Source organism: Cetorhinus maximus, chromosome 18 (genome assembly GCF_964194155.1).
Source record: "Cetorhinus maximus chromosome 18, sCetMax3.hap1.1, whole genome shotgun sequence".
NCBI classification, from domain to species: Eukaryota; Metazoa; Chordata; class Chondrichthyes; order Lamniformes; family Cetorhinidae; genus Cetorhinus; species Cetorhinus maximus.
Window position 1 is genome coordinate 94,944,595 of NC_135896.1, and position 27,403 is coordinate 94,971,997.

Here is a 27,403-nt window from a genome sequence, read left to right on the forward strand (position 1 = left end):
GGGAGGGGGATTGGAGCGGGCGGGGAGCGGGCGGGGAGGGGGATTGAAGTGGGTGGGGAGGGGGATTGGAGCGGGCAGGGAGGGGGATTGAAGTGGGCGGGGAGAGAGATTGGAGCGGGAAGGGAGGGGGCGGGGCTGAATTCCGTCTGGACCAAAATCCGAAACAACAAATAAAGTTGGATTTGTTTTGAATAGCAACACATCCGGGACCTGAGCGTCCCTGGCAGCGACTCCGCGAGCAGCAGCGGCGCCTCGGGATTGGGGATTGTCCGAGACTCCGGATTCACACCCGGAGCTGCCGGTGAGGGAGCGGCCGCGGACCCGGGGGTTTCGGCAAATCCACCAGCGGCTCCGGGTGCGGAAATAACCCGGAGACCCGGAGCCCAACAGCGGCCGTTACCATGGGAGCGCTCGCACCCGGTGTGAACCCAAAGTGGACCCGGTGTTTACCGCGCTCGCACCCGGTGTGAACCCAGAGTGAACCCTGTGCGGACCCGGTGTAAACCCAGAGTGGACCCGGTGCGGACCCGGTGTAAACCCAGAGTGGACCCGGTGCGAACCCAGAGTGAACCCTGTGCGGACCCGGTGTGAACCCAGAGTGAACCCTGTGCGGACCCGGTGTGAACCCAGAGTGGACCCGGTGTGAACCTTGTGTGAATCGCGCTCGCACCCGGTGTGAACCCAGAGTGGACCCGGTGTGAACCCAGAGTTGACCCGGTGCGAACCCAGAGTGAACCCTGTGCGGACCCGGTGTGAACCCAGAGTGGACCCGGTGTGAACCTTGTGTGAATCGCGCTCGAACCCGGTGTTAACCCAGAGTGAACCTTGTGTGAACTGCGCTCACACCCGGTGTGAACTCTGTGTAAACTGTTTTTGTTTCATTTATGGGGTATGGGCATCACTGGCTAGTCTAGCACTTATTACCCATCCCTAATCGCCCTTGAGAAGGCGGTGGTCAACTGCCTTTTTGAACCGCTGCAGCCCCTTTGTTGTAGGTACACCCACTGTGCTGTTAGGGAGGGAGTTCCAGGATTTTGACCCAGTGACAGTGAAGGAACGGCCGATATATTTCCAAGTCAGGATGGTGAGTGGTTTGGAGGGGAACTTCCAGGTGGTGGTGTTCCCACCTATCTGCTGCCCTTGTCCTTCTAGATGGTGGCAGTCATGGGTTTGGAAGGCGCTGCCTAAGGAAGCTTTGTGAATTTCTGCAGTGCAACTTGTAGATGGTACATACTGCTGCAGGGAATGGATGTTGAAGGTGGTGGATGGGACGTCCAGCAGGCTGCTTTTTCTTGGATGGTGTCGAGCTTCTCGAGTGTTGTTGGAGCTGCAAGTGGAGAGTATTCCATCACACTCTTGGCTTATGCCTTGTAGATGCTGCCTAGACTTCTCTTGCAAGAGAAATGGCAGCCGACTGTGTGTCACTGTTTTGGTTGATGTGCCAGTGCAGCATTGAGGGAGTGCTGCAGTATTGGAGGTGATGCCCTTCGGGTGAGATATTTAAACCGAGGGCCCGTCAGCCCTCTCATATAGATGTAAAAGATCTCATTACACTATTTTGAAGGAAAGCAGAGGAGTTCATCCCAGTGCATGGCAAATATTTGGCACTCAACCAACAGATTATCTGGTCATTATCACTGTGTGCGTATTGGCAGCAATGTTTCTTAACATTGAAATGGTGACTACACTTCATGAAAACTAATGTAATCAAAATGTTGCATCCTTTTAGATGATAATGGACATTGTCAGAGGCCAGCTTGACGAGATTTCACGCCCAGCATCTGGTTCTCGAACTCGCCCTGGAAGCCGGGCGGCAAGTGGTCCATCGCCAGACAGACGACGATTGAGTGCGCATTCCTCAGGAGCTATGGTGGTTTTAACTCCTGAACCAATTTTACCCCAGGTACAATGCATGCTATTTGAAAACCAACTATTTTTTTTTATTTCTGAGTGTTTTTCCAGGCAATCTCATCATCTGAATTTGTAAACATTTGGTTATTTATTTGACCGCTGCTCTCACCATTATTTTCAAAAGCAGAATAAAAAGAGAGCGCGGTGACGATGGAGTGGGGTGAGGTGAAAATGCTGGAGGAGAGAGTTTTCATTCCAAGTTGGAAGGTCCTCTGAAGCTGCAAGACGCCACCTTTGACCGAATTTTTAGGGTTTCTCAGGCCTCCTGCTAGTGTTCAAATATTGGGTGAATTTGTTCATTTTTTAGAGAAGTTATGTACATTAAGTTACTTCTAAGTATTTGTTGAAATTGTCAGTAAATGTTTAAAATACACATAGGACCAAATCTTCCAGTCTCCGGATCATTGGAGACCGGATGTACAACCCAAGGTGCACGTTGGGACCCTGTGGAAGTCCTGAAGCATGGACCTCCGTGGGAATTGCCTGGGAAGTTTCAACTTCTGATGGACAATTACCCTGCTCCCATGGATCCTCCATGAATGACTCAGACTCTGTGCTAGAGTCGGAGACTTCGGGCATTTCTGCAGGATTTACCTGAATGGTTATCCAGGAGATTTTAGACAGATTAAAACCTCATATAACATCTGGATAACTGCACAACTGACCCCTCCCCCCCTCAAACTACTTCCCTGACCTCCACAACTAACTTCAACCGACCTGACTACCCACCAACCTGACTACCCATTTGACCACCCCCTGACCTGACCCGACTACCCTCCCAATCCGAACACCCTCCTGATCTGACTAACCCCCCTCCCAACCTGATTACACCCTTGACCCGACTACCCGCTCACCCACCTACGTACTACTCTCAACCACTCACCCACCTAGCCCCACCCACTTACCTCATCCACCTCATTCACATGTCCCTACCCTGCCTACCCACTCACCCATTTATTTACTCACCCACCTACATACCTCACCAACCTATCCCCTACCTGCCTACCCAACTCACCCGCCTACCTGATTACCGACCTCACCCACTTACCCACCTCACTCACCTACCCATTCATTCACTCACACACCCACTCACCCATTCATCCACTTTCTCATTCACTCATCAATTCACTAACATTCAAACTGGGCCTTTAAACTTACCATACGGCAGCTGATGCCGTAAAAAAGATGGAGCGTCTTGTCTTCCCCTGATTCTAATCTGCTCCGACAGGGTTTTCCTGAATGATGCTGCACTCCATATTTCTGTGAAAGCTGGGCTTGGAAGCGCCTGGTAGAAATGCGTGGCAGCACAAGTCAGGGGAATTTACGAGCACAGTGGCAATCTGACGATCATTGCAGCTTGGATGACCCAGGCCATAGACTTTGAATGTTTGACGTATGTTGGCAAATAGTTCTTCTGGCGGATTTTCTTTCTTTTATTGGAAAATGGTCATAGCAATAAACATATCTATTTGTCTTGATGGAAGTTCAGACTTTAGCTCAATATACTAATGAAACTATTTTAATAACCCCTCACCAGACTATAATAATGAAAGCTGACTCTCTTTGGGTCCCTAGCCCTTTGATTTAAAAAAAGTCAAAGAATAAAATAATACACATATGAATTACTGTTGTTTTTTTAAAAAATATGTTGGTGGATGGAATTCAAATCTTAACACTTTTTGAACTGATGAAGATTTGCATCAAATAGTATTGTTGCCTGCCAGAAAGTTAGTAAGTGTTTTCTCTCTTTATAAATATAAAATGCAATAACACAGTTCACATCATGACAATGTTATCTTATTTTGGAAATCTCACTATTCCTTGCATGTGATGCCGTCATGACAGCGATGATGCTCTTTAAAAAGGAGCAGCAATTATCCTTTATATCAGTCGAATAAGAATAATAACTTGTACTTTTATAGCATGCTCACATTCTGAACATGCTTACAACAAGGAAAGGGACACGACTCAGTGGTAGCATTCTCCCCTCTGAGCCAGAAGATAGGGGGTTCAAGCCCCACTCTGGACGTTGACATTATAGCGCTGCACGGATGGAAGATTGCACTGTCGGAGGTCCTGTCTTTTGGATGAGATGTTAAAGTGGTCCTATCACAAGACAACGACAAAAGCTTGAAGGAGTGATCGAAGAAAAATTGCAGAGAGTAAAAAGATCACTGGAGGGAGATGGAAGTTTGGAAACATAAGAGTTAGGTTGGAGAGCTGCCAGAGGAGGCCACAACACAGATGGCCTTGATTTTTAGATGCACAAGAGTTCTGATGTTCCTTCATACAAAAGCAGAATGCTGCAGATGCTGGAAATCTGAAATGAAAACAGAAAATGCTGGGAATATTCAGCAGAACTGGCAACATCTGTAGAGAGAAGCAGAGTTAGCTCTTCAGGTTGATGACCTTACATTTAAAAAAAAACAGGCTATTATTTCAGAATTAATTTTCATCAACAAAACTTCAGAATTTCATTCCACCTTCTGCCCTACCCTATTTTGCCCATTTTTGTTTTTTAGACTAGGTGGGGTAAGGATGATACCCCCTGTACTCACAGAGGAATTGAAATGATTACCAGCATATCATTTAATGAATGGCTTTGTAGTTAATGTATTGCATTCTGTGTAGCAGATCAGAAATAGTTTAATTGGGTAACTCAAATCCATTCACTTGGAGAAACTCTAATTGCACCTCTTTTGATTGCAGGGAAGGTCTGATCCTTTGGACAACCATAGTAACTCTCTGGATTCCACAACAAGTTCTTGCTTTGAGAATTTGGACAGTGAGCGTGAAATTTTTAGTGAGCAAGGTGGAGTGAACACCTTGGCTACTGGCAACATAGATACTGGAAGACTGTGCGTATCTCAAATATCACCACAGGAACATATGGATTCCATTATACAGGAACTGCAGATTTCAGACAAATTAGGTACCATAACTGTATACAGTGATATTTTAGAATGTTATCACAATTCCTATTGAGTTTTTTTTTATAGAACTGCAGCCTATTTTGCTTCGTTAATTTTAATGCAGGGAGGGATCAGAAAGAGGTGTCAGAATTATCTTTAACTGTGGCTATTTGCCTCCCTTGTGAACTGGTTATGGAGATTCCATGATTGTGAGCATTGTATCTTTCAGACTGAGGGAACAAGCAATCTTTTCTTATTTTATACTTTAGGATTTATTTGATGTAATTCTACAAGCTTATTGAATTGGAGCATGGGGTGCTTTATAGGTACAGTGGTGTACAGAAGGTGCTAAGTTACTACAGAGGAAGCTTATAGACAGCAAATGTATTCTAAATGATGTCTGTTGCTCTTGGTCATGGAGAGCAAACGTTGAGCAGGATCTTCCAGTCAGCGAGCAGGGACGGGGCCCGCTCACCGACGTGTAAAATGATGTGGGATGATGTCGGGTGGAACTCCCGACGTCACCCTGCGTCATTTCCATTTTCAGGTCGGCGGGGGTGCAGCCAAGTTGGATGTGTGTCTGTCAACCTGTCAACGGCCTATTAGGGCCATTAGAAAACCAATTTAGCTCATTAATGGACCTGCCCGCCCAACCTTAAGGTTGGCAGGCAGACCGGGAGTCCAGGCGGGCTTGTGAAAAAATATGAAGCCTCAACCACTGGTGGGATGAAGTTTCATAAGGGTATTTAAATTTTAATGAAAGGTTTAAATCAAAGTTATGGACATGTCCCAACTCATGTGGCAGTGTCACATGAGGGGACATGGCCGGGAAAATTTTTTAAACTCCTTTATTAAAAGTTGAAAATCTGAGCCGATTTCCCTGAGGCAGCACTTAGTCTCAGGGGAATCTGTGCGCTATTTTGCGCGCATGTGCTAAAGAGCGCACTCCCGGCTAAGGGAATTACCCCCCCGCCCCCCGCCCGCACAGGGAGCGCTATGCGGACATCACGCATAGTGCTCCCTGGTGGACATGATGGGCCTTAATTGGCCCGCCCACATAAAATGGTGGCGCACCCCCAACCAGGGGTGCTGATCGGGAACCCGCCTGCTCATGCCCGCTCCTGCTCTTCCCCCCCAACGGGGGAAGGTTTTGCCCATTATCTCTTCTGCTTTAACTCTTGTTTCTTTTTCACTGCCTAATACTTTTCAGTTCCCTTTCTTTCTATTCCTTTCTCTTTCTTTGCCTCTTTCTTTGTTCTATTTTGCATTCCATTGTTTTTTTACTGTGTATAGCTCTTTCTAATTGTGGTGGCTATTTCTGTCTGTTTTTTCCCCATATTCTTTCTTTGAGCTGTAGTGTCCCTCTCTTTCCTGCCTATTTGCTCTTCTGTTTATCTCCCAATAAATTTGTATGCTTCAGTTCCAATTATTTTCCATGGAAATGGATGTCTTTATTTTGCTCGTCCCTGAACTGAGGCCCTGTCCCCATATTCCCACCACCGTCAAGTTGACATATTTTCATCTCTGTAATATTGCCTGTCTCCATGCTTTGCCGCTCAAATTCTCATTTGTGCTTTAGGATAGATTTTCAATGCTGCAGTGGCCAGCCTGGCATCCTCCACGATAGGCCATCTAAAACTCTTCTGCATGTGTTTGTAGTAATTATGGTTTTATTTAGTGTGTAATTTACCTTTAAGAATAATACTTGTTAGAGAAGATCACATGATTTGTAGTAACTAATAGGAGAGTAGCACAGGCTACCTCAGCAGTCAGTGTAGAGATAGAGTTGGAGTTGAAAGCACATGTGTAGTTGCTGCTGAGTATATTATGAATAAACTTATTGTTTCCACCCAAAAAGTGTCTGCAGTTCAACTCTATTACTAATAGTACAACTTGGCCACCCTACAACGAACTGGTGATGAGGATAAAACAGGATTGGACTGAAGAAATTAAGTTAGAAAGAAATTGGCACTGTACCTTGCCCAGTGATTGTAAGTAGCAAGCTCCGTTAGAATTGAAGAAGTTACCCTCTCTCAAAATGCCACAATTTGGGAGAATTGATCCTTTTGAACCAGCCACAGATGATTGGTCTCAATACATAGAACGCCCCTTGTTCTTTTTTCAAGCAAACGAGATTACGGGGAAGAGAAGGGGCGAGCAATCCTCTTAAGTATTTGTGGGAGCAAAACCTATGGTTTGATTCAAAGTTTGAAGGCACCTGGCGCCTCAGATTCAAAGACTTTCGATGAATTGGTGGATCTTGTGAAGGGTCACATTCAACCCAAGCCCTCAGTCACGATGCAGAGGTTCAGGTTTAATTCTTGAAATAGAGCCCCAGGTGAGACAATTGCAAGTTACGTGGCAAATTTGAAGCGGCTAAGTGAACATTGAGTTCGGTACAACGCTGAATGACGTGCTCAGAGATCGTTTAGCGTGTGGTGTTAAAGAGGACACTAGTCAGAAAAGATTATTGCCCGAAGTGAATCTGGATTTCAAGAGGATGCTAGAGATAGCACTGGCCATGGGGAGCGCTGTAAGAGATTCACAAGCAATACGGGGTGTGCAAAATGGCGCCGTTCTCCCGAAAAAGCGAGATGCTGCCGAGAAGCAGGAAGAATAAAGAAGAATAAGGAAAAATAACTTGGCAATGAGACCAAAGAATAATTTTAATAGAGATGAAACAATAAGTCTTTTAGCGATTGGCAGTTTAAAAAAATCGAATGCTGCTATTGTCACAGAAGTGGACATATAATGAGGCAATGCAAGGAAAGAGTCAAGCAGACTTGTAAACAAAAGAAGGAGCCCAATGAAATCTACAATTTAGGAGAGCCTAAAACAACAACATTCTGACATTTACTCGTTGTTTAATCTGAAAGTTGGAAAGACAGAACCAATATTTGTCACAATGAAAGTAAATGACAAACCTATTAGAATGGAAGTAGATAAGGGAGCTTCCACTACAGTAATTGGGGAACATACCTTCAGATATTTGAATAATGGTGCACATCAATTAAGTTTAGAACAAACAGCTGCCAAGTTAAAAACACATATGGGTGAAGACAGTCAAGTAAAAGGCATAAGCAGAGTGACTGTCCATTATGGAGGCCAATTGCCACAGCTACCCATGATGGTGGTAGTAGGTGAAGGGCCAAGCCTCCTGGGGTGAAATTGGTTAAAGGAGATTAAGTTAGAATGGTCTGAAATTTTCCAGTTGAGAGCAAGTGGGCTACCAGAGCTACTTAGAAAGTCCACCACTGTCTTCAAGGACGTACTGGGGAAAATCCAGGGCCTGCAGGCCAAGATTTATGTGGATCCAGAAGTAACCCCTCGCTTCATGAAGGCGAGACTGGTGCCATATGCCCTGCGAGAAAAAGTCAACACTGAGCTGAACAGGCTAGAGAAACTGAGCGTTATACAACCCATTCAGTTCTCAGAATGGGCAGCACCCATAGTCCCCGTCCTTAAACCCGACCAAAGCATCCAAATTTGTGGAGACTACAAACTGACAGTTAATAAAGTAGCTAAACTAGACAGGCACCCCATTCCAAAATTGAAGACCTGTATGCCGAGCTGGCAGGAGGGACAGTGTACACAAAGGTTGACATGAGTCATGCCTATCAACAACTAGAATTGGATAATGCCTCCCAGGAATTTGTCACAATTAATATCCACAAAAGGTTGTACCAATATACATGATTGCCCTTTTGTGTCCCCTCAGCTTGTGACATCTTTCAGAAAACCATGGAAAGCTTACTGCAGGGACTGCCCCAGGTTGTAGTCTATTTAGATGGTGTATTGGTGACAGGATTCACTGAAAAAGAGCATTTGGCAAACTTAGAAGAAGGCTTAAAACGTTTTTTGCAAGCTGGAGTGTGTCTAACAAAAAGAAATGTGCACATTCCAAGCGAGGGGGGTAATCTATTTGGGTCACTGGGTAGATTCACAGGGCCTCCACCCAGTTGACCAAAGAACACCTTAGAGCTCAAATCATTCCTAGGAATGATCAACTATTATGGGCCGTTCTTACCCAATTTATCTACAGTGCTGGCCATCCTGCATTCTCTACTCAAAAGGAACCAATGTTGGTCTTGGGAGGTGGCACTGAAAGAAGCTTTCATAAAGGTGAAACAATTGTTGCACCCGTCCAATCTATTAGTGCATTATGACCAGACGAAAAAATTGGTGCTGACATGTGACACATCTCCCTACGGGGTGGGAGCTCTCTCATCGGATGGATGATGGCACAGAACGGCCAATAGGTTGCGTATCAAGAATGCTCATCACAGCGGAAAAGGAATACTCACAGATAGAAAAAGGCCTGTCCATCATCTTCGGTGTTAAGAAATTTCGCCAGTACATACACGGCTGCCATTTTACAATCGTTTCAGACCACAAACCATTGCTAGGTTTCTTTAGTGAGGAAAAGACTATACCACCCATAGCCTCAGCAAGAATACAATGATGGGTCTTAATTCTGGCAGCATACGAATACACTTTTGTACATAGGCCTGGCAATCAAATCGCAAACGCTGATGCCCTTAGTCATTTGCTTTTACAAGTAAATGATGAACACATCCCAGTTCCACAGGAACTGGTTTTACTGTTAAGTTTCTTAGATTCCTCGCTGGTATGTGTTCGACAGATCAGAGACTCGGGATCCAGTCCTATCTCACGTACGAGAACAAGTGCTACATTGTTGGTCACAGGAGCCCGTATCTGATGAAATGAAACCATACTTCAACAGAAGACATGAAATAACCAGTCAGGATGGCACCTTATTGTGGGGTGCATGAGTGATAGTTCCTCCAAAGGGAAGGGAGCCTCTTTTAGTTGAACTACACAGTGCCCATCCAGGAATTTCCCGAATGAAGACCATAGCATGCAGCTACCTATGGTGGCCTGGGATGGATGGTGAAATAGAAAGTATGGTAAAGCATTGTGGGCAATGTCAGCAACTGGAAAAGTTGCCAGTGACAGCTCCATTACACCTATGGGGCTGGCCAGGTAGACCCTGGGTGCAGTTACACATTGACTACGTTGGACCTTTCCTGGGAACAATGTTTCTGCTCATTGTCGATGCTCATTCAAAATGATTGGACATTATATGAGGTGAAGTCACCAATGTCGGGCGTTACAATTGAGAAACTACATCAGAGTTTTGCCATTCACAGATTACCAGAAGTAGTTATTTCCGATAACGGCATGGCATTTACGAGTGCTGAGTTTCAACGGTTTATCAGCCTCAACGGTATCACTCGTGTGAAAACTGCACCGTACCACCCTTCCTCAAACGGATTGGCTGAAAGAGCAGTTCAAACGTTCAAGACAGGCACGAAGCAACTAACTGGTGCTTCCTTGGCAACCAAGCTAGCATGCTTTCTTTCTTATTATGGGACTATCCCTCATACAACAACAGGTGTCACACCTGCGGAGTTATTGTTGAAACGCCGTCTCAGGTCGAGATTGAGCTTAATAATGCCGAATTTAGAGGGGAAGGTCTATCTATTTATCTATCTTACCACGTGGAGGTGGAAGGCCAGATCATCTGTAAACATGTGGACCATTTAAGGAAGAGAGAGACAAATCTTCAAGATATGGTTCCACCAGTGACTATGACCGGGTTTGTGTTTCCTGTTGAGGATGCATAACCGAGGATTGACATGTCTGATGTTCTGTAAGAGTTGAGGATACAGAACTGCAAGTGTCCACCGAAGCACCTGATGTTCAGGCAACTCCGGAAAAGGAGGTTCCCGACACAGAATCTGAAGTTGTGGAGCTGCGACGTTCCACACGTACCAGGAAACCACCTGAAAGACTGAACTTGTAAATTCCTTACCTTATGTTGTCTTGAAAACTATGTACTTGTAAATATATGTATAGTCAAGCTAAAGGGGGAGGAGTGTAGTAATTATGGTTTTATTTAGTGTAGTGTACCTTTAAGAATAATACTTGTTAGGGAAGATCACATGATTTGTAGTAACCAATAGGAGAGTAGCCCGGGCTATCTCAGCAGACAGCGTAGAGATAGAGTTGGAGTTGAAAGCACGCGTGTAGTTACTGCTGATTATATTGTAAATAAACTTAATGTTTCCACCCAAGAAGTATCTGCAGTTCAACTCTATTACTAATAGTACAACAGTGTTCCATCCTAAAATAAGCCTTGCTCACCCAATAATCCTGTCCTTGTTGACATATATTTGGTCTTGGCCCCTCAATGCCTCAGGGTTAAAATTCTCATCCTTGCATTTAATTGGCATCAAGGCCTCACACCTTGCTATTGTTATAACCACCTCCAGCCTGCCAAGACCCCCTTCAGAACTTTTTGTTCCTCTGACCTTTTGTACATTCCCCTCCCCTCCCCGCTTTGCTCTAAAACAGTGGATCTGTGCTCCTATAGTTATTTTTCCTTTGATTTTCAGCTGCTTCAAAGCCCTTTGCTCTCCCATCCATGGCCTTTTTCACGACAGTGTAGTTCCGTCTTGCCTCACCCCAATATTTGTGGTAATGAGAAGTTTCATTTTGAATGCCAACTTTGTCAAGCTGCCCAATGTGCTTCTACCTTTGGTCTCAAGAGTATGATGCAATTCAGATAATTGCTTTAGAATCCGGGGTGGAATCTTACGGCCTCGCCAGCAGTGGGAAGCTTGGCGGGCGGGGGAACTTAATTTGGCGAGGCCAAAAATCAGTTTCCCGACATCAGGATGAACTGTAGGAATTCCATTCTCAGGACTTTAAAGGTGGGTCGAGCTTCCTGACATTAGTCGTCGGGAAGCTTTTGCTTGCGCTAGCAAGTCATGTATGCTCATTAAAAGACCACCTCGCCAAAATTAAGTTCCCCTGTCCAAATTAAGTTCCCCACCAGTGAGAAATTAGAAAGTTCACTTTTACGACTGCACGTAAGTGGCATGTACCTGGCGAGCTTGACTTCTTCCATGGCTTTGAGGTGAATGGATGCTGCTTTTGCCTTCTTGTGGACTGCTCACAACTTGATTCGTATCAGTTGCCGGGAGCACAAGCTGCACCGAGGCTGGACATAGGAGGCAGGCGAATTGGGGGAAGGGAGAGAGGTTGTCTGGATGCCCTTTAAATATGGCACCTGGACCTTCAGCCCCATGAAGTAATGGTGAAGAGAGTGACTTCCTGCCTGCCCCGCCACAAGATTTACTGTGCTCCGCATAGATGCATCAGTAATGAGCTGACCAGCACAAGATCGCGCATGGTCAACCGTCCTGTCCCCAGCAGAAAACACTCCGACTTCCACTCCCGCCACCGAACCTAGGCTACAGAATGGAAGATCCTGCCCCAGGTCAAATATTACAGTATTTTATGAACAGTTTCACTAAAAGCTAGTGGAAATTTCAAGAGAATTGTGGTAAAATTTTGAAAAGTGTTAGTGCAATTCACAGGAAAATATTGTTTATTTTGAGGGCCAATTTCTCATGCCCAAGCACACGGATTACAAAAACCTACAAACACTTGCTGACAAAACAGAAAATGTGCTATCGTCCAAGCAAAATTCATGCTAATGTAACAAATAGGGTAGGTACACTCTGCCCTGACATCAAAAATCAGTGAGAAACACCATAGGCTTTTATTCGGACAGAAATAATTTTCACCAAGATGGTGAGCCGTGCGTTACCTTTTGATTTTTTTTCTTGCCAAGGTAAAGGATGCTAACATTGGTGAATGGAATAATCTCCTATTTCAGGTACTTAGTGCTGACAATGAAGGCTAACGTATCAAGCAATGTATGGCCAGCCACAGAGTAAAACACCCTGGCTTAATTTTAGAAGACTGTCTATCCCCTGCAGAACTTGTGTTCTATTTCTCCTCCATTCTCTCTTTTAAGTGTTTGAGTAAGATTGACAATGTAAAGCTGAGATAGGATGTGCCAAAAGCCTACATCCAGTCTAACCTGGGTTTGAGATAAGTCTGCTCATTCTACTGGATGCAAAAAAATCAATGCCAAACTAATTTCATATAGGCTTCATGCAGTCAGTGGGCAAAGTGAACATAGTAGTTTGTGTTGAAATCCCTGAGATAAAGGATACAATGCTAAGCCCAATGTCCAGCACCTAATATAATAACGTTCTATCCTGACCCTAATAAAAATTGTGTTATAGTTCCCACAGGAGGTTAGCTTCTGACACAGTGAAAGCCTTGTTAAAGAGAAATACCTTGCTGGTTGTCATGGCTTTGCAAGGGTTCAGTCAGACTAACTTGTCTCTAAATAGTGTTGTAGCTGAGGAGTTTGAGCTCATAGACTGTGTGTCTGATTTGAGTTATTAAAAGTGACAGTTGTTAAGTCTCTGCCAAAAGCTTAACAATGGACTTGTTTTTAGAGAATTCTTGAAGCTGGTTAGTATATGATGCTGGTTTTTCAGAACCTTCTGATAAAAATGAAATTTTTTTTTTCAGTTACACAAGGACGGTTGAGCAGCGTATTACGTGAGGAATATAATTTGCTTTATAGAACTCTCAAAATAAAAAAAAAAGACTTGAAGTTTCCATTCTATTGCTGATTAAACCGAACAGACACAGTAGTCGCAGTTAAGGCTGCTTAAAGTTGTGCTGCATCTTCACCCTTTGTTGGCCGGTTTCTAAGGAAAATGTGGGTTTCTTAAAAAAAAAATTGCCATTTTAATGGAAGAGCAGGGAAAGCACTTGCCGTTATATTGTGCCTTACCACACCCTCAGGAAGTCCTAAAGCACTTCACATCCAATGAATTAATTTTTCGAAGTGTATTAGTAGCCAATTTGCACACAGGAAGGTCCCACAAACAGCAGATCTGATGAACAACCAGTTAAATTGCTCCAAGTGACATTGGTTGATCCATTCAATGCTATCAGGACACTAGGTGATCTCCTTGTTTTCCTTTTGAACAGTGCATGTTAGCTTCTACGTCCAACTGAACAGGCGATCGGAGCCTTTGTATGATATCTTTGCAAAAGACTGGATTTCTGAACTGGAACTATATTGAATTATCAGCCTAGATGATATGCTCAAGTCCTGGAGGTCAAATGTGTAATTCAGCTCCAGAAAATAGGCTTTATTACATATCTTTAGTAATTGTCTATGATGCTGGTTTTTCCAAGCCTGATAAAAGTGAAATATGTATTTTTTCAGCTACACAAGGATGAGTGAACAGTGTGTCATAGGAGGAGAAAGGGAGGATTTCTGGTTGTCTGAGAAACTTTGTGGTAACATGGGCAAAGCCTTTGCCCATGTTACCACATGTTCAATTTTTGGAACCTTTTGTTTACTTGCTCTGCATCCGAAACTACAATTGTGAATTTAGGAATATTAGAGATGACAACTGAACATAGACACATTTTCTAAAGTCGTAATGTCATGGCAGTAATGAATTAAAAGTTTCACATTTTAGTGCTCTTTTTAGGACAAGGCTCTATCTTGTGAAAAATTAATCACTACTGGCAGTTTTCATAATCAGTTTTCAGAAATAGTTTTCCCCTCCCTTACCTTTCCATATATCTTTATTTATATTTGGAATAAAGACAATTGCTGTCTACTTTGACTCTGCCCCATGGTTGGTAACAGTTTGTTTAGAGAAATTAACTTTTTCACCAGACACACATTGATACTGGGCAGCTTTCTTAATTGTAAGTTTGAAGAGGAACTAATATGTTGCAATCATATGCTATCATAGAATAATTTTTCCTTAAATTAATTGGTGACTACCACAAACAGGGAAGGCATTAATGCCTGAAAAACTACCATAGCACTTTTCACTCTGACAGTTCTTGTGGTTGTTTGCTCATTTTCATGCTTCATCTCAAATCTTGCTACGGGCTGAATTTTACTGGCCCCGTGATGGTGGGCTTGGAGGGGGGCACGTTAGTGGGAACCCCTGGGGATGTCTCCTTGACACATTTCTGTAGTGAGGGAAGTTTCTCATGGGCTGGCAGGGCCCCGATTGGCTGCCCGCTTTATAGAGGCAGGCATCCAATTAACCTGAGTACAGATCCATTTCGGTTTTTATGGGCGCACCAGAATTTTGCTGCTGGTGGAGTGACCCTCCACCCTCACCTTTTGTGGAGGCCACCATCTGAATGAAGGCAGCCTCCCTGCGGCAGATCCGGAGGCCATGAGAGCCAGAGGCACCAGGCCCCAATGAGGATGCTGTTGGCAGAAAAGACCCTATCCATGGGCCAAACAATGCACCCGGAGGGGCTTCCCCTCTGCTTCAAGGAGCCTAACATATTTGTCCCTAATAATTTTAACTTTCAATGCATGCCTCTGAGGGTGCTTCCATGTTGAGGCACCCTTATGGTCTCTGACTTATGTCAGCTGCACCCACTTGTCCCGGTGAGGCTGTTAAGGCCCCAGAGCTTCTGGCCCTCTATTGGGCAGCACCGAGAGTCTGCCCGCCGTCCTTAGTAGTGTTTGGGTTTTCATTGATACCTCTGGCTTTCTGTAGTCATATGACTACGCCGTGAGGCTGCCTTTGGAGGCAGGCATCTTAAGATCAGTTTAATAAAGGCTCTCACTGAGTGCACGCTGAAGAAGAACAGCTGTCCTTAAACATAAAACAAATAGAATGCCAAGTGCCGAGGCGGGCAGTTAGGAGGCTGCCTCCAGGAAGATTACGCCATCAGGTGCGCTGCAGTCAATGTGGACTCAGGATTCCCATTTGGTCCTGACGTCGGGGCTCTGAAGCCCTTGGGAAAATCTAGCCCACCATCTCAGCTGTGACATTTCATGGTCTCATTGCTAATTCCATTACTATTTAATAAATATATATGGGGTTAAAAAATGTAATGGCAACTGTTAAGGTAAACTGCACCTTCTAAAGAGGAGAAAGATCATATAATTAAAGCAGTGACTGAAATAAACTAAAGACATTTCCCTGTTTATTCCTGGGCACTCTATGAATTTAATTGACTTTTAGGCAAGCCAGTACCCTTCCCCTGGGATCTGGGGAGCATGGTCTCAACAGCAAGTGTAATTTGAAACATGGAAGACAAAAATATGGTTATCAGAACTCATATGGTACAGTAATAGAAGAAAAACAATTAAAATCATCCACATTGTCTTTACCCCACTCTCCTTTCTCCCAGGAATTCTTTCTAGTTCAGAAAACGAAGAGGACTCAGACAATCACTTGTCTACTCCAGATCAAATCAAACCATTGAAGACAGAGTTTGGTAGGAATGGTTTTTTTCAACATTGGAAATTGACTAATTTGGTGCTTGACTAATTTTATTATGTTGTAAGGAAACTTAATTTAGGTTGATATTCATCTATGGCTGCTAAAAATGCCCTGCATGAAATTACTTCAGGCAATCTAAACTCAATTTGTGGTGTATTCACAAAGTTGTCACTAATTACTAATAACTAATTGCACCACCTCAAACGAAAATGAGGAACAAATTTCCCAGGCTCCTGCTTAACCCCACCCTTGCACTTGAAGACCTCAGGCTTTTTAGATCCCCAGAATTAGTAGCTCTGACAGTGGATCTGGAGACCTACAGTGAAATGTGTCACTACTCCATTAGAACTAGGCAAATCAGGGGATTTATCATCCAAGGTGTAGTTGACTGGCATGTTGGGAGTCCTTGGTACCACAGTAATAAAGTGCCTCAAGTGCAAATCAAACTTTATATGAATTGTATATTACGTGTACAGTTTTTGGAGCCACAAGGATAGCTTCTGAACATCTATACGTGATGAAGAAATGTCAGTATGAATCAGGTTTCCGCATAGAAAGCGCCATGAACAAGCTGAGTAAGCTTATTGCCGCAAATACAGATGATTCAAAAACAGAAAAGCTCAGCAGGTCTAGCAGCATCTGTGGAGAGAGAAACAGAGGCCTGAATCTCCTGTTCGGCGTGCGGGGGCGGGTCCTGCATGGCGACGCGTAAAATGATGCGCGTCATTCCGATCTTCAGTTCGGCGGGCACGCATCGAAGTCGGCTGCGCGCCCTCTGAGTTGTCAAAGGCCTGTTAAGGCCATTATTAAACTAATTGAGGTACTTGTCAGGGCGGCCCGTCCCGAGCAGGCAGGCAAAGAGCCCAGGCAGCCTTCGCATTTTTCATGGAACCTCATCCACAGGCGGGATGAGGTTTCATGAAGGATTTATGAGTTCAATAAAAATTTTTATTAAAATGCATTGATATGTCCCAGCTCATGTGACACTGTCCAGCGGTGGAGGTCCCTAGTGGAGGGCTCTCTACGTGGGAGTCCTCCCACTTATCGGGGACCTGGGGTAGAGGGTGTTGCACGCAACGGTCCCATACAACTGTAGAATGCGTCGGCTCACAGACTCCCAAGAAACCTGCTTTTTTTGCAGCCTTGTGGAATCCGTGGACCACATGTATATAGGGTGTCATAGGTTGCACTCCCTTTTCAGTTATTTGAAAAAGTTGTTTCTTAATTTTTGATTGCACTTCAGTCCCATGCTCCTAATCTCTGAGTACCCGGTGCGGAGGGGGGCAGGGGGGGAGGAGGACCTCCTTGTGGATCTGCTCCTGGGCCTGGTCAAGTTGGCCATCAATAGGCCCAGGCAGCGGGCGACCGAGGGGGTCGTCCGGCCTGACTGTCTGCCCCTCATCCGAGGCTACTTTTGCGGCCGGGTGTCCTTGGAGAGGGAACACGCAGTGTCTACCGGCATGATGGAGGCCTTCCGTGCCTGGGGTGCTTTGTCGAATCCCTTAATCATGTTTTAAGTTGAGTTTTGTAAGTTTCCTTTAAGGTTTGTCTTTGTTTTTGCATTATCCCTTTAAAGGGCTGCTTCTTAATTTGCCTCTAATTTTATTAATTTAGTTTATTCGGTTTAATCAAAGAAAAGAATATAAATGGGGATAGCTGGGACACTGGGGTGGAAGTAGTGTTGACTGTGAACTAAGTCAATAAAATCTCTCCAGCTAAGAAAGCAGCTGTGTCTTTGTTTTAACTTTACCAACTGGCGTGGATCTGAGTAACAAAGAGCCTTCAACCTCTTCTGTGGATTGCAACCTCTGTCTAGCCACTTGTATGATTGCAGATTCTGTTTCCATTCCCAAACCTTAATCTACAGGTTGTCCCCTTTCTGATTGCTGGAGAACCTCCCCAACGGTTCCCGGTTCCAGTTCCCAGGCGCTGTTTTTTCCATCTGGTAGCTAAGTAGCCTGTTAATTTGGCTGGCTATTGGATGGGAAATGGAAGATTTTTTTAATGATGCCTTGCTGTTATATTAGGCCGGACCTCCACATCCCTGGCCTTTCTTTGTTTCCATTATGCAACAGCGTTCTTCCACCCCTCCACATAAATATCTCAGAGGAAATACTGTGAACCTCAGTCTAGACTATTAGACAAAAATAAAACTGAAACTTTTTCTCTGCTTTTCCCTGCCATCTGAGGAAGAATAGGCATATGCTATCTAGAAAGGGACTCAAGTGGAAGATATAAGATCATGCTAAATCAGATACTGCACACCTACATCGCTTCGTAACTTGCTGTGATGGGCCCCATTGCACTTCCACAATGTAGAGGAGCAACATGACAGAACTCCCCCATGAAAAGGGTATCCCTCTTAGAAGCACTTGTAGAACGTTCCACCAATTAGGCATTGCTATCTCTATTGACTTTGAAAGGGATTCTTCCGATTGAAAAAAATATAACTTCGCCATGAGGTACACTGCATTGACTAGTGGTTTGTTTTTAGTAAATAGTATACAATAAGCACGCTTTATCAAGTTTTGTTTTTATTTATCCTAAGGGCTGGATTCACCAATTCTTTGGAGACAGGTTAGGAAGTGGCGAGGGGAGCCCAACGTCTTCCCTCTTATTACTGACTTATTACCAGCGGCAGGTACCTCAGAAGCGCAGCTGAATGAGGCAGTCAAGTACCTAACTAAGAACCATGTTCTTCCCCCACCAGCGTTTTACTAGCATCAGGAGGGGCTGCTTCATAGAACGGCCTGTCTGTGAATTTCCAGTGGGTCGGAAGGAGCGCTCCTCAAAGACTGCTCCATGACTCATGGAGGAGCCGTCCAAAGGCAATGGCTATCCTCATGGCTAAGGTGCACTGCAGGAATAATCCCACCACCCCCTCCCACCAACCCCGATTGCTGTGTTCCTGCCTGCCTAGCCTCAACTAGCTGAAGAACACTTACCTCATCTTTGAAGGTGTCTCGGCATTGAAGCACTATCTTCCTCATCCTGCAGCTTTAACAACAGCCACTGCTAGCAATGGCACTGCCAAGCTGCCTGCTCCCCGATTGAGGCAGCAGCTCTAGGCATTGGGCTGTCCTCCTCAATTGGATGGCAGTCCTGGAATTGGCCTGTTAATTGTCCACCGGCAGCAAATTGCTGCCCCAGAGTCCCGCCTCCTGCTCGCATGGAGTTGGTTCCCACTTTCGGTCTTCTTCAATGGTGATAATATTCAGCCCTATATGTTGTTTATACTTACCTCCTACTTTGATAATTGTTATTAAAATAAATAGATGTTGCACAGGTAGTAAATAAGATTATATTAATTTTAGGTCCTAAGAAATGATATTGATATAAAGATTATTCTTTAATAAAAACTAGACTGTTCTACGCAAGAAGATTTGGATCATAAAGCTGAAGACACCCAACTGGAAGAGGCGATCGCGAAAATGAAAAAACTGGATAAGATTTTGGTGATTAAGCAGGAAAAAGAAAGGCAAGTGAAGAAACAAGGAGAAGAGCTAAGGAAAAAGCTTTGGGAGGAACTTGAGGTAAAACAGCATCAAGAAATGATTGTAATATTTCTGGTACTTTTCTACCTGTTCACTTAATGCCATGTATTAAACAATGGGTGCAACGTGCTAATGCAATTTAAGTTTTGATTGGAATAATTTTACAAATTATGTAGTTTTCTTTTGTTAAGCTGATTCCCTCAAAATGTTGCTGTGACAAATGAAAAGCAATTATTGCTGTCTCTTCTGCCATGGTAATTCTTACTGTTATGATATGGCAGGTGGTATTTGCTGGGCTGACCAAATCCCAAAGGGAAACTTGGCCAAGTTATCACAATGATTTACAATTTGTATTTTATTATGAGAAGGTATGTGTAATGGAGTCAGAAGTAAATATTCCAAACCGCTTTTGGAGATTTTAAATATTAAATGAAAACTTAAACATGTAAGATTATAGTTATACAGTTAAATTTAGTCTTATAACATTTCCCAAAAGATTTCTACTCAGCTAGACTCACAAATAAACACCCTTTTCCAGGCCATAGCCCCATTACATTCTTAATCGATAAAACATCCAGTAGTATACTGCAAGGCACCTACTGTTGCTATAAGAAGTCAATCTGTACTCAGTTTTAGATTTATTCACAAAGGGAAACATTGCAAATGTATAACTCCTAACTCTGCAGCCCACCCCTGGGGTGGAATTTAATCCATAGCACCAACCCTGCCAGTGGAACCAGAAGTGGACATCACTTCCGCTTTCGTGTTGGGAGACGGCACCCATGAGGTTCGTATGAAAATTTAAAGGGCTGGCGGCAGGCACGAAGTGTAGGCGGGTTTCCATTGGAGGATACAGCTGTCAATCTGGGCAGGGGCCTTGAAAAGCTCAGGAAGCTGAGAGTTCCACAAAATATATGAGAGCCCCCTGGAAAAGGAGCACAGACATGCATGATTCTTTGCCTGTGATTGCAGACCAGTTAGACATTTTAGAGAATGGAATCCCTTGTGGTTCACATATGTCGCTGGCTGTTTCGATGGAGCTCTAATGGCAACATAAATGCCTTGCTCTCTAGGGAATTCAACAATAAACGTGAAGCCTGTTGCCTTGGCCGCCTGGCTGTCATCGTCAGTGGTGAACCTGATGAACTCATTGGCATGATGGAAGAGGGCATTGCCCACCTCTTTGATGCACCTGTGTGTGGCAGCCTGCAAAATGCCACACATGTTGCCTGTGGAGCCTTGGAAGCAGCCAGTGGTGAAAAGGTTGAGTGCCACAGTCACTTTGAGGATCACAGGCACGGGGTTGCCACCAAGTCCATATGGCTACAGGTCTTGCTGCAGGATCAAGCAAATTTTTGTGACTGCTTCCCGGGGCAGCCTGAGGTGTCCCTTGTATTACATGTTGGACACCTGGAGGTAGTTTGTCCATGTGCTGAAGACGAGCTGATGTGTCATTGATGATCTTCTCTGATGCCTTCCTGGGTGGCTGTCTCCTGAACACCCTCCTCTTCTAGTGCTGTCTACTGCTGGCCTTGCAGCCTCAGTTGTTGAGAGCCCTCCATTGTCATATCCTCTCTCCCTGCTCCCATGGTTATAGGAATGATGGGTGTATGAGAACCATAGGTATTCCAATAGGTGAACTATGTGAAAAAGGCAAACAATGATAGAACCTGTGTGTTCCAGGGTTTCACCCGTACAGCTGCTGAATAGTGAGATTTTCCACTCCACCCATTATTCGTACCCAAAACTCTACCCATCCCACACTGGCCTCCTCCCACTTGGATCTGTGCTCCTGGCAGTTACAAGTAAGTTTTTGGACATGGCCAGTAACAGTGTGCAAGTCACCCTCAAGGTGTACTTCATGATCCTCTACCCTCCTTCTATTATCTTTGATTTTGTTCCCGTCAGCATTGACTCTCCCAACATCACTGTGCACCTTCCCTCTGTAACCCTTGAACCTCCCCCCATCACCATGGACCTTGTCATTGTGGAAGTGGGCTTGCTTCACTCTGAGCCTCACAACATCCCAGTTGGGATCCTCCTCTGATCCCTGACCCTCCCCGCAATGTCCTTAGAGTCTCCATTAGATCCTGTGACACACCTACAATTCCTTTGAATATTCCTACCTCAGACAGGACTTGCCCTCACTCCCCCCCCCAATGCCCCACCCCCCCGACCACCCCTACCAAATTGAACCCCCCACTGTGATTATGAACATTCCCACTGCCAGCCAGCACCCTGAGTTTGACCCACAGAACCCAACTTTGGACAGCGCTGACTTCGCCCTTTAAGCCCCCCATTCGGTTTATCTTCACTGACTGCCCCACCCTCCCATCCACACCCAAGACACCAGGCCCTTTCCATTGCACATTTCCACACTCCGACCCCACCCAGTGTCCTCCCTCAAAGCCCCCTTTCGGTTCTCCATGCCCCTGCCCAAATACCCAGCTCCACTACTACACCCTTGCCAGTCCCGACCCTCCATCCAAGCTGTCATTCTCCTGCTCCCCTCCCTTGTGCTGCAGAAATCAACAAAGACAACTACTCATCCCAGACACAATTACACAAAGCCGACTGGTGCACGCCAACTTTAAAAAAGTTCCCGTGGGCCGCCAACTTAATCTTGAAGGTAGGACTTAATTTTAAAAAGCTTTAAGATAATGCGTTTTCATGACATGCAAGTATATTACAAGTAGGAACATGCCACGGGATGGAGTAAGGCCTAACCTGTCACTGCCATGCCGCTGACTTCATTTTTCTGTCTGAACCTGCTGTCATAGTTTTGAAATTTTGGCTCCCACATTATTAATGCACCCCGCCTGCTCCTGGAGTTGTCATTAAATTCAGCCCCCTGTGTCATTGGGTGTCTCTTTATATGTGCGCAAGTAATTGTCCAATGAATGTCTGCCACCTGTATATACTTAACCTTTGTTTATACAATTAACAGTGATGGTATTCCTGTGATATTGTTGCTCTTATATATGGTGTTACATAGTTCTTGAAACTATAGGTATTTCAGCAGAAGTCACAAAAGCCAGGCCTATCATTGTTTTAAAATGAGAATTGGGACTGTAATAGTGCAGCTGTATCTTTTTAATCTGTGCTGCTTTTGAATGTTGTTTCCCAGATGGGATCTGTGATTGTACAATTAAGCCTCATATTTTACTACCAGATAGTAATATCTTCGTTTTAATTTTATAGATTGTAGACTGTGAATTATTTTCTCTCAGTTTTACCATTACTGCTCTATATTCCCAGTGAACCAATCACTATTCCTTTTAATCTCTATTCCCTCTGTCTAAATTTGACCTCTCAGTTGTTTTGTGTGCCTGTTCTCTCTATTGTTATAACAATTGGATTTTTAAATGGAAATTAAAACAAAATTAGAGTGATTTCCCTCAATAGGAGAAATTGTTTGGTTGGTAAGTTTGAGACAGTTGATGTGAGGTGATAATGAGGGCAGGAAAGTATTGGATAAATAAAAGAAAAGAATGTTTCAACATAGATTTGGAAAAGATAAATCTAAACCTGGGCAATAACTTTCATTCCCATTTCCTTATTGTGTAATTAAAGCATAGAAAAAATGTATTAAACAAGAAAATTATGAGATAAGCTTGGAAAAAATTGAAAGAATTGGCATGAAACTGAAGTAAATGGAAAAAAAACTGAAGTTGAATTGAAAAAAATAAAAAGTAGAAAGAAATGAACAAACTTGAAAAACTTAAAGAAAGCCAAAAAAATGAATTAGGGTATGAAAGCAAAATGCAAACTTGGAAATTAAGCAACAAAATGTATCAGAGTTTCACATAGTAATGAGAAGCCACGCACTATAAGAATGAAACGCAATTCAAGAAAATATATAGGGGTAAATTGTCACTTTCACCATCTAGTCAGTGGTTTGGCAGATTGGATCCTCCATCTTTTGTAGAACCTGCCTAATTTTCATTTCATTATGAAACGAAAATCATATGGGTTCTATCACAAGTGAGCAATTTGATCTAACTGCTTACTGACCTAATGGTGATGATGTAAATTTAGCCCATGATGTGGAATTAAGGAAACAAGTGATGACAAAATAGTCAAAGAAGAAAAAGTGAAGAAAAGTAAGAAAGCAAGACTATGTGAAGGAACTGAAAAAACCCAAAGACAATAGAAGACTAAAATAGGGATATGTTGGACTGCTTTCTTGTTTGAATTTGTATTGTTATCAGCAGATTACACATGCATATACAGTTGTAACAAGGCAGGATCAGGTCTTTATTGAGACACCATACTCGGTTCTCCTTTTTGAGTGTAACTATAAAGTGATTAATTCATACTTGCATACAATCTTTACCTTTGATCTCTATATTCCATGCATTTTATTAATCAATCATAGTGAACCAAAGGTACAAGCAAGTGATATCAGAATAATGGACATAGACCCATCAACGTGACTTAACCCTTCTTAATCTCTTCCATAGTTACCATAGTTAAGTTGCCCTCTTGAATTCAGCCCCATTCCTCATAAAACACAAGTGGCCAGGCTAACATATTCCAGACCATCGTAGATATGGCTAAGTGACTTTCACACATACTATCACCCTCCTCATCTCAGGAGATACATTTGCCTTAAACCCCTTTACATAATATATAGTTTACACTCCATGCTTGGCATCATCCTATGTTGATCCCACAGATTGCCAAAGACACTGAGGTACTTGTGGACTCTCATTCCCACATAATAGATATATTAAAGTGTAGTGTAATGCCAGGCTTGTTCATTTAATACAGATTATGAAAATATATAGTGCTATTTTACTAAGCAATAAGTCCTGATCATTTGGTAGGAAAAGAGTGAGAAAGATACTCAGAAGAAAGCAAGCAGCAGGAATATGAACACTGGAATCTCTGTTGCAGAAAAAGTAAGTTTTAGGAAAACAATTTCTTGTGAAGTTTTAATTGCTGTTGCTAAGTACAAATAACACACAATTAAAAGACAGGATATATAGTACTAATTATCTAATCTTTAATTCTTCTTCACTTGTTCAACCTTGAGATACAGTTAGGATATCACCATTTTGTGTTGAGGGTGGTAGGTTATTTTTAAGAAGTTTGTACCATTGTATTACAATCATGCCATCAGCCAGCGTGTAACGCTGATTTGATGACAGTGGTGTCATTTTGGAGGTCAATGTGGCAGCTAACACCCTCTCTTAACCTCCTACATCTGAACATGTGTTCAGCAGCATGGAGGACCCCTACCAGCATTGGCTAAAGGGATGATCAACTACATTCAAGTTAGTCACTGATTTCTACTGGCTCGCACTGCAATTATAGAAGATGGTTTCCAGAGCTATGTAAAGTTGACAGGGAGTGGTGTGGTAGGTGCTGAAGAGCTTTGTCCTGATTTCAAGGATTCTGTACAAACCACATGCTCCCAGACATGGATATTATAATGCATTCACTTTGGACAACAGCATGACAGGGAGAATGAGCAGAGGGGACACAGAGCAGGACAAGCTGCTATAAGTGGGAGGATGAGAGGGGTGGTGAGGGGGTGGCAGATGAGCTTGGATCAGGAGGCCGTGTTTAACCAGAGTGTTCGGAGAGCAATTCTCCTACCTGAACCTCAGCCAGGAATAATGGGCTGGATTTTGTGGAGCCCGCTGAACTGGGAAAGATGGCGGGTGGGCTTAGAGAACTGTGTGGGAGGCCTGGCGTCAGAACCCCAGCGGCAGGAAAATAGCTTCCGATTATGTCAGCAGCAAGAGGGTAACTTCACCTGTTGTCAGTGGGACCCTCATAAAATATTCAAAATCAACCACCTGCACGCAATTTAAATGTAATTCGCTGGGATTTAATGCCATCTTTCTGATTAAATGAAACTGACACCAGTTTCCTCTATCTTCAATAACTCGCCCACTGAATGTTGGGGACTTAAATGTGGTTTACCTGACTCAGTGTGAGAGCTCTTTGACTTGCAGGAGAGTGAGTCACAGGGAGCTGCATTGTCTTTGGAGATTTCTTCTCTGTGTTTAAACTTGAAAACCTGGCACTCTGAGGGGCAGAGTCCTAAGTAGGAAGTGACTAAGCCTAAAGTGTTGGTTCCAAAAATTAACACTTGTATGCAGCCGGTTCCTTCCAGGAGCCTACAGGTGATATCTGCAGCACCTCCTAAGCAGCAACTCACTACGGTATCAAGGAGGTGACAAATGCACAGTACAAGAAGGCTGGAGAATTCATAAGATTTCAAGGACAAAGAACAAAGAAAAGTACAGCACAGGAACAGGCCCTTCAGCCCTACAAGCCTGCGCCGATCATATTGCAGACAGACAAAGACAGCCAGGCAGAGAGGGAAATGGGATCTGCAACCACTGTTGTTTTTTTGCGTGTTCAAGGTGTAATAGACTGTGCCCATCAAGGCACCATCCGAGCAGCTGCCGCTTTTATTAACAGAAAGGAATTCTGTTCTCCCAATGTACAGTTGATCTGTGACCACAAGAAGGAAGTCACGCAGGTGTGTGCTCGCTATCCCAGCAACAGCCACAATGTCTATGTGTTTCGACAGGCGCTGCACTTGTTTGTGCCAAGTCCAAAAATCAAGGGATGGATCCTGGGTGACAAGGGCTACCTTCTTCTCAGTTGGCTGATGACAGAAAGCCTCGGAGTAAGGCAGAAGAGAACTTCGTTGCCAGTCATGGCACAACAAGGAACGCCATAGAGCAAACCATCGGTCTGCTGAAGGTGCGCCTCCACTGACTCAATCACTGTGGGGGTGCTCTCCAGTATGACGCAGTACAAATGTTAGAGATAGTTGTTGTGTGCTGTGCACGGTATAACATTACCATGCAGAGGGGTGACAACATTAGCTCAGAGGAAGAGAGGAGGCAGAAGCCTTACCTGATGGGGAAGACAAGGAAGTAGAGAGTGAAATGGAAGGGGTTCTACATCAGCGGACAGCTGTCAATGTGCATGCCTTGGAGTTAATGCATAGGAAGTAAGAGACCACCTCATACTGATTCATTTCCAATCGCCTGGTCACCATGAAGCGACATAAAATCAAAAGCGTCACCCGTTTTCCATGGATGGCACATGTTGCATTGAAGAATTCACAACACTCTTCCCCTGCCATCACACAGAGGTCCGCATCTCAATCTGCGAGCGAGCCCATTAAATACATGACATTAAAAACCTTACATCTCTGAAGGGGAAACATCATAGGCCTGCATGTGAGAAAAGCACACGCTGCATAAAACACAACAACATTTTAACGTGACACTAATACTTCTTCCTTAACACAATAATATAAACACCAGTGCTACCTCTGCCCCATGGCCTTTGATGACAGTGGTGGGCGTCCTCTAGCAACCCTTGGCTTAGATGGACCAGGGCATATTATGCACTCCTGCACCAGTGCAGGAAGAGTCCTCTGTGGCCACTGCCACTGGAGAAGTTTGGATCACTAGCAGAGGGGCTGAAGAGTTCCTAACAACACTTGGAGTGCCCTGAGAGGAACCCTCAAGTGTGTCAGGCTGCATCTCTCCCATACTCTCAATGCAACATAGCACTGCACTGCTTCCTGTTGTCTGAGGTGGACCTGGAGGAGTGTCTAGGGACACCAACAGCCTCTTGCTGGCTCACTGCTGCCGTGAGCTCATGGTGTCAGCAATGGTCTGCAGAGTCGTGCTGACAACAGGCATCCACATTGTGATCTTCTGGGTCTGCCTCTCCATGGTGGTCGTCAACTTCTCCATGGAAGAAGTGATGCACTTTCCTACCTGGGACATAGCAGAGGTCATGCCATGGACTCCTCCATTGCCCATGCATACCTGCCGAATGCCCCAGGCAGCTCTGCCAAATTCTCACCTGTTTGCCTCTGCAACTCCAGCAGGCTGAAAGTGGCCCTCATCAGAGTCCGTTCATCAGCCGAGGG

At 44.2% G+C, this 27,403-nt stretch overlaps 1 protein-coding gene across 1 annotated transcript in view; it reads left to right on the forward strand.

Annotated features, from left to right (window-relative positions):
* The first annotated feature begins 218 nt into the window (after positions 1-218).
* The window catches only part of fsip1 (fibrous sheath interacting protein 1), a 395,544-nt gene continuing 368,359 nt past the window's right edge, over positions 219-27,403 (forward strand). The window contains exons 1-5 of the mRNA XM_078563243.1: positions 219-301; positions 1,730-1,903; positions 4,621-4,843; positions 15,903-15,989; positions 19,358-19,527. Coding sequence (XP_078419369.1) covers positions 1,730-1,903; positions 4,621-4,843; positions 15,903-15,989; positions 19,358-19,527 — 654 coding nt within the window. The 5' untranslated portion in view covers positions 219-301. The remainder of the gene's footprint in view (positions 302-1,729; positions 1,904-4,620; positions 4,844-15,902; positions 15,990-19,357; positions 19,528-27,403) is intronic.